At 34.3% G+C, this 13159-nt stretch overlaps 1 protein-coding gene across 1 annotated transcript in view; it reads right to left on the bottom strand.

Annotated features, from left to right (window-relative positions):
* The window catches only part of NEK10 (NIMA related kinase 10), an 80713-nt gene that overhangs the window by 25219 nt on the left and 42335 nt on the right, over positions 1–13159 (bottom strand). Inside the window, 4 exon segments of the mRNA XM_058019779.1 lie at positions 7164–7395; positions 10312–10382; positions 10791–10837; positions 10840–10919. Of these exon segments, the coding sequence (XP_057875762.1) occupies positions 7164–7395; positions 10312–10382; positions 10791–10837; positions 10840–10919 (430 nt within the window).

Raw genomic sequence — 13159 nt, forward strand, 5'->3', positions numbered from 1 at the left:
TTGAAGTCTCAGAGAGGCTTCTTTCAGATAAGGAGAAAGACAGATGCTTATCTGTCTATGAAACTGGAATATTCAAAATATCCCAAACATTGAAAAAGGAATTCAGTTGATACTTATTCATTTGAACTGTGCTCATACCTACACTTGATTCTAGAGTCCAGTATTTTACAAATTTCTCTGGAGGCTCCATCAGTTGATACAGTGTATTTTCACATTTTCCTTATAAACTAGTGCCTCAGTTTCCCAATTCATCAGATTAATTTTTGAAACAAATTCTACCTTCTTGTATAAAGAACACAGCTGAAAAGGAAAGCTAAGGAGAAAGTCGCCCACAAAAAAGTGTTCAAATTATGAACCAATTAACATTTTTTTTCCAGCATTTATCTACCAGTATTACTGAGCAAAAGCATCTCTGGAAATTTGTGTCCCAGCCATGAGGAAAACTTCTGTATTCATTCAGATCCTGTATACTTGCCCTATCTCTTCATTCATAACTATCAACACTAAAATTGAGATATACTTTGTTTTTGGAAAAGTGAAACCTGAATTGCTGCTTTTGACTTCCAACAAGAATCTAAAAGCTATTAGGAAAAGAAAAGAAAATGTAGGTTGAAATAAAATAAAGATACTGATCTTTTATTTAGCTCTGTTTTGTTATACTGCTGTCCAGAATAATTAACTTTTCTGTCTTCATGAAATATAGAGCTCTCTAGTGGCATTTGCAAAGAGCATTTAATTAATCTTCTTTATTAGAGACATTTACAATCACAGCATTATGCTAGTCAATTGAATTTCTATTAAAAAAAGAAAAACAAAAACAAGAACAAACTACAACCTATTTCCACTGGCAAACTACCAATAAAAAAAGTAATATATAACATGAAATTGACAGGGGAAAAACCAGGCTAAACCAATATATCTTTCTCAGTAAGATGGTAACAGCTCCTGTGCATTAGGAACAAGAAGTAGATGTTACATATGTGGGTTTTAGCAAGGTTTTTGACAATGTTTTTCATAAGGTCCTAGAATAAAGCTAGGAAGTGTGACCTAGACAAAATCACGACCAGTTGATTCAGTTGGCTGAATAATTGACCATAAAACTGTACTCAACCTGGTAACTTCTCTGAGTGTTTGCTAAACTGAAAATGGGTAGTGAGCACAATTTATCAGGCTCCTTTTTGACCTTGTTCCAAAAGCACTGAATGCTGTCACTGAATTACAGTGACAATCTGCATAATGGATAGGCAGAGTGCCTATTAGAAGTGCCCGGACTGTGATCCATTAATATTGTGTATCACACTGCAGCACATACATCACACACAGAGCTGTGCCAATCAAAGTGACAGCTAGTGTCAAAGGAAGTTTGAGAAACTGGACAAACTAAAAGAACTGATGTAGTTTAAGTAGGGAAAATGCAAAGTTCTGAGAGCAAGAAGAAACAACCATACAACTGCACAGACTAGAGAAGGACTGGTGACAGAAGCTCTGCAGTAAAAGACATGGGGAGTTAACTGGATCAGAAACTGATTATACTACAATACCATACTGTTCTGAAAAGGTAGACATCATACTGGGATATATAAAAAGAGACTAATTCTGAAAATTTTGTATTCTTTCTACTTCGTACCAAGAAGATTCTCAGTTGGAGTAATTAGGTCCAATTTTGATCACTACACTTAAAATCATGTCAATCTTACTTCTTAAGTCATGTTCTGTAGACTTCTGATTATTCTCATTTCTTTCCTTCTCTTTCTCCACTTTTTTTATTATTCAGCTCAAATAAAATTAAAAAAAAAAAAAAAGAAAAAAAAAAAACCTGGGGGGATACAACATAAGAGAAAAACCATATATAACTTTTACATACTTCCACTGTGGGGAGGAAATTTTCAGTAATTAAGTGTTAAACTATTGCATCTATCTGGGATCCTGCAGAGAGAAATATGGATTCATATTTCACTGTGTAACAGGTTTGAATGCACACAGCAAACAGCTTTTGGGGATATTCTGGACTCAGTGCTATCAGAGTCCTTATATGACACTTTAGATTGGGTCTGAAAATTCCAAGTGCCATATACATGCCATAGGTGCACAGGCATAAGTCAATCTAATGTCTCCTGGAAACCAGATGTACATGAAGTCTAAACCCTTTCAAGCAAAGGTCAAAATTTTCTGCAAGTAACAGACTAAATGCAGATTTTATCTTCATGTGAAAAAAAAAATACTTAATCAGACATATGACTGTTGACTGTAAAGACAGTATTTGCATTTCTGCTGTTTCCAAACTGTTTCTATAACATGACATTTTTAAGACTGACTGGTCAAATACCTGTCAGGAGTGACAGGTAACTCCTTAGAGTTAGCTTGGAAATGGACAAGATAATCTTTGACAACTCTTCCTCCCTTACATTCTGCAATTCTATTAAAAAGCTTTGATGCACTAACAAATTAAACATTCAGCAATTATAAAAAAAATTATACCTTCAAAACAGTTCTTGTATTGTCGCTTTATTCTCCAAAGTTAAATAGTATCAATTTTCAAAGGTTCCTTTCTTTTAATCACACCAACATTTTTAAAATTTAGGCATAAGTTCTAGTACCTGCTCCTTAATTAGCAGAACAGAATGGTGTTACAATGGAGTGAAAGGTGGAAGAATTAGAAAACAATTTGTGGAAGTCTTCATGACATTCCTGAGTCCTCGCTCATTTCCAAAGGTTTATGTATGCAGCAGTGTATGGTCATGATCATCCACATTTTTATTTTATAAAAATTTAACAAGTTTCAGTGATAATTTTAACAAAAATATTTTAATCTTCTATATTGACCATATTTCTGAAAAATTAATAACCTGTTGCCTGCCAAGTGTTTTAAACTCAAGTATACTCATTGCTTTAACAAACACCAAAACAACTGCTGCACACACACACGGTTTTAAGAAAGAACTCTCTTATGCACTGAATGGCACAAAATCTATTTCTAAACACAAAGGAAATTAAAATGAACATTAATCCAATCTTTATGTCTTTTTCTGAGTTAACAAAAAAACTTGATTAATTCAAATTGAATTGCTAATTAAGTACTACTTTGTAATGCATGTGGTGATGCTTAGAAACTGACACGATTATTAGCACAACAATTGCCAGCAGAGCAGAACTGAATTTAGACATGGGGAAAAATGACTGGGTGAAAAAACAGTTAAATTATGTTGTGTTTCTTCGTCCTTCATATTGCTATGATCCTCAAAAATACAAAATACAATCAACTCATAATCATCTAGATGTGGAGTATGAAGGTTTATGTCAGAGATAAAGGTCAGGAAACTGCATCAGCTATTTCAGGTTTGGTCAGGTTCTTTAGTTTAAATTTAGTCATTTACATATAGTTTGAAAACAGCTACACTTCTTCATTTACTATTTTCAGCCAACAAAGAGCTGAGACTATCTCTCTGCAGGAGAGATAGTCAGACTTCCTAGCATGGGCTGTAGCCAAGCTGCCTGCAGGAAGAATAATCAGAGTATGTTTTCTGTCAGCACCAACCTAGTCCAGTAGCATGGCACCTACAGACCTAGCCTGGGAGGGCCAGTGCTGACCTGCAGCTAGAAATCCTATCTAGATGAAAGATGCCTCACTGTGGTTTATATACCAGATTGCTGGGTTAGGCAAAGGCCAGTCCAAGTGTGAAAACATGAAAATGCAGAGAGCAGCCTTGCTAATTGGCATTCTCATGCATTTGAACACTAGGACAAAGCACTCAGCTAAGGGCAACCTAAACGAACCTGCTCAAACCAAGCACAGTTAATGAATTCTGACTCCCTATTAGCCCCAACTAACATGGAATGGGGAGACACTCCATAGATCAGACTACACTCAGAAAAATATACTGGACCTATTTTTCCCATTATCTAAGTATCATCGTCCCCCATTACTCTAAGCAACTGGGAACTCGTTCTGAATACACGGATTTGCATATATGAATTTAAAATGAAATGGGTATTCTAGTAACATTATTGATACAAAAATTAAAATAAGCTTAAATTCCCAAAGAATACAGAAAAGCATAGAGAAAGAACGTGACAGAATATATGTGCCTTATACACAGATCAGAACGACAGAAACCGACAAAAGGAAGTTGTTCTGACCATCCAGGTAGTCTACCATGTCTGCCCATTTTTAATATATTCTCAGAGTAGCAGAAGGTATAAAAGGTTCATATTTCTAGCTGATGGACTCCAATTATAAAACTTACACTTTCCTCTACCACATTCAAAAGACAGGACTGAACAGAATATTCATCATTCTATATTGTTTTAGGTATATGTATATTTTACATTTAAAAATGTGGCAATGAGAGAAAAGTTGAAAACCTGTTAGGATATATACAGTAAATGAAACAATAATGGATGATGCCCATGTAATGAAATGCATGTTTCCAAAGTAATAAAAATGACTTATTTTCACTGTTTTCTAAACAGACAAAATCCATTTTTCAAATCTTTATACTTCAAAAAGCAATCAAATCATTTTTTGGCTATACACTTATCTCTTCAAAGGAAAATATTAGAAAGACAATTCATTAGTTAGATCAACTACGGTTTTGAGACTTATCCTTGCCTTGGAACACAGAAAATTCAAATTTGCTACTGGTCTGTTTGGTGACCTTACACAAACTACCTTTTTCCTTTCCACCTCTTCCTGCCCAGAGCATGAAAATATAATATTGATCAACTTGAAATGAAAGTTGCAACCTGAATTATTAATGTTAACGAGAAAGAATTATTGCAATTATTCTTACTTGTTTGGGTCTTCTGTACCATGTGTTATATCAGCAACCTTAACCTTTCAGAACTGAACACACAAGCTCTATCAAACACCTGTCACCCCTATATCTGTTTCTGCTCTAACATAAACAGTTTCTGTGGAAAACTAGGAAATATAAGAATTTGTGTAGGGAGCCGATGATGATTCTTTTTACTGGGATTATTTTCAAGCATGGATTTTTTGCTTTCCTTACCACACAAGGTAACTGACGGGCTGACCTGCCTTTCAACTGCCTATTTTCCAGCTACCAAACTGTAGTTTTAAACTACTTATAAAACAAATTCCATTCTGGCTCCAAAATATCTCTGTTCTTCAGTTCCATATACAAGGACAGAGAGTACAGTCCTAATTTCAGAAACATTCACAATATAACAAAACTGGGATGAAAAAGGAGGCCAAAAGTATATTACAGTAGAGAAAGCATATAAGCTAGCTGGCTTCAACAAAACATTGAACTACATGGCAGAAACACCAAATTCTCTGACACCATGGAAAAATGACAAATTACTTGGGTGTGGACTTGCTGGGGCCTTGACTAAGATAAATTAGGCTGTCTACATCTCACAGAGCTTTTATTTCAGGAGCAGCTGCTTGAAATTCTTCCAAGCACTTTTAGTCAGAACATTGCTTTTTTTTTTTTTTTCAAAAGGAAAACTTTTCAGGAATAATTATTCTCTTTATTAGAAACCCTTCAACTTTATAAAGGTTTCCTAAATACCAGGAAGAAAGAAACAACATGGCTCCTTCCATTTCTAAGCCCTGTAACATATCTCTGAAATTTGAAAGATCCTAGCCTGATTTATTCTTATTTATAACAATTTGCAACATCAGGTCTCATTACTAAGCCATATTCCCCTCCATTTCTTCAGTGTTCTGGGTCTTTGTCAGAATGTCTTGTTCTTTTAATATGCATAAAAAAATATCAATTGGAACTAGAACTTCAGAGTTTTCTCCTTGAGAAAACTAGCCATTATTGCCTAAAACACACAGGCAGTTTTGTAGATAGGTGTATTTTCCAAGTATTTATACAAAACATACGTATTCTAACTTCTATGTAAAACCATCCATTCTACCATATATCACAAATATCCAGAGAGGGCATTCTTTTCTCAAAGACACAATAACTGCATCAAAATCCCAAATCTAGCATCTTTACATCTGTAGCACATTTTTTTGCAAATTTCATCACAATTATGCAAGAGAATGACTATATCAAGATACAAAAGATAATGGCACACAACAAGCTTCCAAATCTGTAGGTTAAGAAAAATTAAATGAAAAACACATGGGAAAAGTTTCTTATAGTATCTTAACTTACAAATCCTACTCTGTATCTTCCTTTCAAACCAATATCTCTTACATTTTAAAAGGCAGTGGTTTGTTACAGTTTGCTGGCAGGTTTTGGCATTCTTTTTTATTGAAAAAAATGGTGTAATATAAATAATGATCTTAGACTGATAGGTCAAAAAACTCCTGAAAAAATATTAACCATTGATACAAGTTACTTATTTTTGCAAGGTGAAAACTAGAATGTTTGGTACCAAGTGTTCTAGAAAACCATTTTCCTACACAGAGGTTCTTTGTACAAGCTACTGAGCCCTGACAAAAGGAATCAAAGAGATGCAATATCTGAACAGACATGAGTGGCTGTGTAAATTATAACTTTATACGGGAATTATTATAACAATTTTCAAAGAGCAATATTGCTACACAAAAATATTTTCCTTGTATTTTTTAAATTAATTCTCTGAGATTATATATGGTAGGTAAACTACAGATATTTTTCATGAAGAATGCTTAAAACACAGCCTGAAGCAAATGGAAGAACAGTAGGTATTTCTGCAGAACTGTATCAGACAGTTAGAAAACATGAACAAATACCTTATCAGCATCACTAGTCTGTATTTTGCAATCTGTAATTAAAAATTTTATTCTTGTAGGTTCCATTTTCTAGGTGTCATCGTTTATGAATCATACACAAGATTATCAACTTGTTCCACTCTAATCAAGCGTATATTCTCCTACTCAAAAACCACTCACAAATGTGCCATAATAATTAAATGTTATCAGATATTATCAAAACTTGGAGGTAAGACCCTCCATAAAAATGCCATTTTCCAACACAGAATGACATTGGGTTTTAAGATACTGTCATTTTTCCTGCATAAGAATGTCCAAAAAAAAATTAATGAATACCTTGTTAAAAATAAATTAAAGAGCCTGCATGGAAAAACGTTACAGAAGGATGTGCCCATTAATTTTGATTCATTTTCTGCTTTGCTGCACCTTATTTTCTCAGATATGGCAAATAACAATAACAAAAAATAAAGCTAATACATGTACTTACTTGTGATAAAATGGGAAGTTGATGGTGATAAGTTACTGCATTTCAATTGGCCTCCATGAAGTACCACTGGGTTTGTCTCCTCTCCCAATCCAGTTTCTTCTCCAGCATAAGATGAGAGGTGGATAAAAATTCCAGATATTTCATCATCACATGAGGCACAAGTGAGGTGATTTCTAACATGTCTGGACATGCTTCTGCATCAGGAGTCAAGCAGCCACAGGAAGAACATTCTCTATTTGCTTGTTTCTTTTCCACCAATGAATTCCTGCCCTGGTATTTATGGAGTAATGCCAGCCAGCATGCTGCCTGGGACAGTGTGAGGCTGGGCAGCTTTGGTGCTGCCACACCAGAGCACAGCCTCAGCTGGAACAATTATCCTTGACACTGACCCAACAGAACTGCTGCTGGGAACTGTGGCTGTGCACTCCCAGACACATTCAGGAGTGCCTGGGGCCTTCTCCTGGCATGGGGGAGACGGAGTCAACCTTGAGGGATTGGGTCAGTACTATTTAATGTCTTTATTAATGACCTAGATCATGGGAGAGAGTGCATTTTCCAGCAGTTTGTGAACAATGAATTGCAGGGATACATGGGCAGCTGTCAGAGGGACCTGGACCACCTGTTCTCAGATCTGATTGCTACCTGCACAATGGGAAGACCTGGCCAGATCCTTCTCAGGGATGCACAGTGTTAGAGCAAGAGGCAAGAGACATAAGTTAAACCACAGGGAAGTCTCGATAGATCCAAAACTTGTTATTATTATTATTACTATTACTTTTAATCACAAAGGCAGACAAACACTACAGAGGGGCCCAGAGAAGTTGTGGAATCTCCATCCTTCAATGCAAAACTGACATAGACAAAACCCTGAGCAGTGAGCAACCAGATCTAATTGCATCTGCATTGAGCAGGATGGACTACACTCTTCCAGGGGTCCCTTCCAATCCAAAATACTTTAACAGATCTATGTTGAAGGTACCCCCAGTAATGGTAATAATATATTATTAGGTCTAGTTTTAAATCCCCAAAATATTTTCTGCAGTGCATGCAGTGTAGGACAGGAAAGCTGCTGGGGACAGTTGTGCATATATTAAAAAGCATCTTAAATCTGTTAACTCCAATGAATCTGGTCATGTACTATGATTTCCTTGCATAGGACCATTTATCTGCTAACACAAACATATAACCCAACACTCTTCTTCAAAGAAAATGTCATAGAATGACTTATGATTTCTAAAGCAGTTCTTTCTAAGTAAAATACAACTGACATGCACAGTAGCACTTTTGAAAATGCTTTACAGTGCTTGAACTTCCTGATTTTAATATTTTTGTTTAAATTTTCTTAAATGTGTTGATTAATTTCACTAATTTTCATAATTTAAAAAATATTTTTAGTTTAAATTTTTTATTTCTTTGAAAGAGGTGCAAGTTTTCACCCTTAAAAATACTTGTGGTTGGGGTTTCCTTTTGATTTTTTATTTTAATTCACTGAAACTGGGCAAAAGTTCCAAGACCAAAGGGAGCTAGAAGAGATTTTTAATAAGTCCTGCATCCATTTCCATGCATAATAATTCCTGTAATTATTTACAGGAAAAATTATTTATGACTAAAAAATATTTATGACTAAACATCAAGTAGGTTGATGTTCAACTCTGAAGGAATTTGTTGGCTATGATTCCAGAACAGAATCCATATACTTTGGAATTTGATGGCTATGATTACAGAATAGAATCCACAGCCATACATTCTTTAGTAGCTTAAAGCAATAAAACTATTTTAATTGCCTGTTTTAATAACAATACTAAAGAATAGTAATGATAACACTAAATGAAAATTTACAGTTGCAACAAGAAGCTTTTGATATTTCTTCAAATCATTATCAAGAAATTATTTTTTTACTTCCAACATTCATCTTTGAAATGTGTTTTGTTTTAGTCATTTGAAAATAACATCTTTTCTGTTAATGTTTTCTCATCTGTATAACTAAAATCTCATTATTACTGCTTTTCTTTAATGTTTTCATTCTTTCTAAATAGCTCTAAATGCTCACAAAGCATAAACAAAAACCTAAACATAACAAATGATTTAAGACTTAACCCATAGTAAGAGATATTATTAAAAACAATAGCCCCCCAAAAATAAACAATAACAAAAAACACCACTTCATGCCTCCCACTGTTAGTACAATACGTAGAAAAATTCTTGTGTAAAGATTTTAATATTTTCGTTAAAATTCATTTCAGAATCTCTTCAACTTAAATATTAGTTCTATTAGCTCCTGTACTCTCCATTGTTGTCCTTTATCCACAAGAAACCTTTCTGTACACTAAGACATACTATAAAAACCTTAGTTTATAACATACTATAAAAACCTTAGTTTATAACCTTACACAAATGTTCTTTGTAATGTGCTTTTTAGAAACAGAATTGAATATCTGAATGAAAAAGTATAAGCATTTTTGTACTAAGTAGGTTTTTTTTTTCTAAATGGAAAAATCAAGGGAGCTAACTAAATCTCTAATTCACTCTATACTTTGCCTTACACATTACATTATCTCCAGGAAAATATAAACGTAGCTAAGAAATTTGTGATGAGTGAGTGTAGCAAGTACAGGCTTATCTTTTCCTCCATTGCTTCATTACCTCTGCTGCTGTGCTAACAGAATTATAAGGTAACGAAAGACATATTTCTATCAGTCAAATAAACAGAAAAAATTATGAATATGATCATACAGTAATCTGTAAATAACATCTTCGGATGGGGTTATTTCCTTGACCACAACCTGCATTTGAAAATTACTCAGATTCTGGATTTTTATTGGGAAAAAAATCATGTGCAGAGAATTAAGTACAGCACTGATACCGTTAAATGTAAATTTCAGTACTGAATATAAAGTCTATACTGGCTAAATGAATGCCCTGATTATACTGGTATGAATTTTCCAGTTGCATGTGTGCAGCTATATTTTATATGTTATTATTGGTCTAAGAAGATAGCTCTGTTTTTCTTTAAATCCAAAGATATTTCCTATTCAGAGACAAATACTGGCAGTTGCTTAAGTCTGCAAACTGTCACATTATCTCTGCTGGAAGCATACAAAACAAAAACATCTTTACAGCAGGATGTCGAAATAAAATGAGTAATTACCTCTTAATGGTAAATGAGACTTTTTCAGAGTACAGTCCTTCTGGCACAGGTTCATACACAGCCCCTACTATCTGAAAAATAAAAAAAAATCTACAGTTTGTTGAAGAAAAATACTCCAGTATTTATTTCAGCATCCAATATGATAAGTGTTGTCCCTTTAAACTACCTGATGAGCATTACATCACCAGCTCTAACTTGCAGAACAACTTAGATGCAGACTGTCTCTTTCAGTCAGGTATCCACATTAGTGTACTTACTGTAGGTTAAAGTGCTGCAATATTGAACATTTATAAGCAATTTTTGCAATTAGAACGGTAAGATAGCAATTCATACAATGATAAACACTTGTGCTTGTTCACAAGCCACACACATTAGAGCTGAGAGCAGTTTATGTACCAATAAACTTAAATATAAATTCTCTTGGATCATGACAACACATGCAGAAATGACTGGGAGGTTGATCTGGAAAATGTGGATACCTCAGTTGCTAAGGAGGGCACATTGGTGCTGTAAACTGGTGGGCCCAAGTGGCCATCTGTTCAAGGATGCATCCTGCAGCCCAGACATCAGCCTTCTCTCCACACAGCTCACCCTTTACAACTTCAGGACTAGGGAAAAAGCAATGCAAGCCACAAGTGTTTTATTAATTCCCCTAGAAGTGGGCTTATTTTCTTTAAAAAAACAAAAACAACAACCAAAAAAAACCAAAAAAACAAAAACAAAAAAAAAACACAACAAAAAAAACACCCAACTCACTCAGTATTTAGTTACTCACTACAACATAATTACACACACAATTACATTCAAAAGGTTGCATATGTGTCATTTACCAGCCAAATTCTTTAAGGGGAAGTACAGTAAATAGATTTTCAAATTCTGCTGCACTTTTTCTCACAACACTAGGGGTTTACATTTTGTTCACTTGTTCTTTCCACTCACACTGTCTTTGGACATACCGGACATGAACTACAGCATTTAGAACAAGTTTACAATGATGACATTTCAGTAAAACAGACTAGAGAACAGATAAGTATGGCACCTCATCTGATAATCCAGATATCAGAAAGATTTGATACAACTCCTGTATTTAGAATGATAGTGGATATAGTTTTGCTATTAATGTAAGTAAATGAACTTGACTCATTGTATCATTTTCATTCTCTCAAAACTACTGTAATGCATTCCTTGTGAGGATGCAACATGCACACTCAGCAGGCAGCCAAATGACAATACAAAAAACATTGTAAAGATACATTTAAAGAAAATGGAAGAAGGCAGTAACTTCAATTTTGATGCAGTACAAAACAGCATTTACCTCCTTTGTTTAATTTCCTCAGTGCTTTTTATGAACCTGGATGATAACAATTTACACTAGTCAGTGTATTCTGATGTTGGAGTTCAAGTCTTAGCAGCAAGTAAAGATCATATCATAGAATGTGTTTTTTTCATTCAGAGATATAGAAAAATACTCTAATCTGTAAAATCAACTTGAAAACCAACTTGTTTCCTTTTTCCCTTCAGATTAGAATTTGGAGCCACTTTTTCTTCATAATTATAGTACTGATATCTTTGGTAAAATGTCTTATTTTGATGCTCAGAGGTACTGTGTAAATTCAATTAGTGATGCTAGAGGATATCCTGCTGCTATATACAAAATGCAGATTTTTAAAATTTATGGGATGAGGTCCCCAGACAAAAGATAAGATTAATTACATAAACTTTACAATAGAAAGTCAGAAGAGAGGTCACAGTGCAGGGAAGTGAGAGGGACTGACAGGGTCACACTCTTCTGATAAAATTATCAAGCAAGATACAGATTATTGGGTCAAATCTAATAAGCAATTTTCTTTGAATCTTGCTGCTGCTGTTAGATAACTACAGAGGGGGTACTGAATATTGTTTTAGGACATACTGGTATTTCTGTGATCACACTGCCTGTGACACTAGTTCATTAGATGTCTTTGTGAAAATTTCCTTTCTGTGTATTAAAAGTGTCTACTAGCAAACATTAATACTGCAACTTATCATATAGATGGTGAGCTCAATAAGGCAAAGCACCTATCTTAGTCAAGTTCTAAGAATGCTCCTGATCAGAAAAAAATAGCTGAATTGATTTTTAGTCTTTTGTTCTAAGGATAATTTTCATCCACAGAGAGATCAAGTTAAAAAATATTATTTTACATTACTAAATTATATTAAAATACCAAACTGAGATTATTCAAGCCAAATTTATGTAACTATGCAGAAAGCTGTGCAGCAGCCACAGAAAGAATAAGCTGAATACAATTGAGAGAGAAACAAAGGCAACCATGACCTAGCCTACAGCATCTTGATTCCTGAAGATTTGTCCAGGGAAAATTCTTGCCTGATGTCCAGAGCAAACAGCAGCCCACCAGCTGGTGACTTGGAAAAATCATACTATGATTTGGAAATCATAGAAAGAATACAGTGCTGACAGGGTTATAGTTTTAGCATAGTTTCACACAAATGCACAGTAGCTGAAAGTTAATGAAGTCATTTGTTCTGTTTATTCATGTTGAAAGATTTCTTGTTCTAAATGCTCATCTAATTCCTCTTTTTTTTTTTTTTTTTTTAATCAAAGGGACTTGTAGCAAAATAGTTTTTTTCTTCCAGAACGAATGTCTTAGTCAGAAACCTCAGATATTGAGAACATTAGGATGACCAATACCTTAAAAAATACTGTCTCCTGCTTAAGAAGTACTTTAAATTACTGAAGCAATGTTTATTTAATGTGACCATGAAAGTTTTACAGAGAATATAAATCCCTTACTTATATGATGCTATGCTTTTGTAGCTCATTAGTTCTGTAATTTAGATTTTTAAATAG

The sequence above is a fragment of the Melospiza georgiana genome, chromosome 1, assembly GCF_028018845.1.
Source record: "Melospiza georgiana isolate bMelGeo1 chromosome 1, bMelGeo1.pri, whole genome shotgun sequence".
Lineage (NCBI taxonomy): Eukaryota > Metazoa > Chordata > Aves > Passeriformes > Passerellidae > Melospiza > Melospiza georgiana.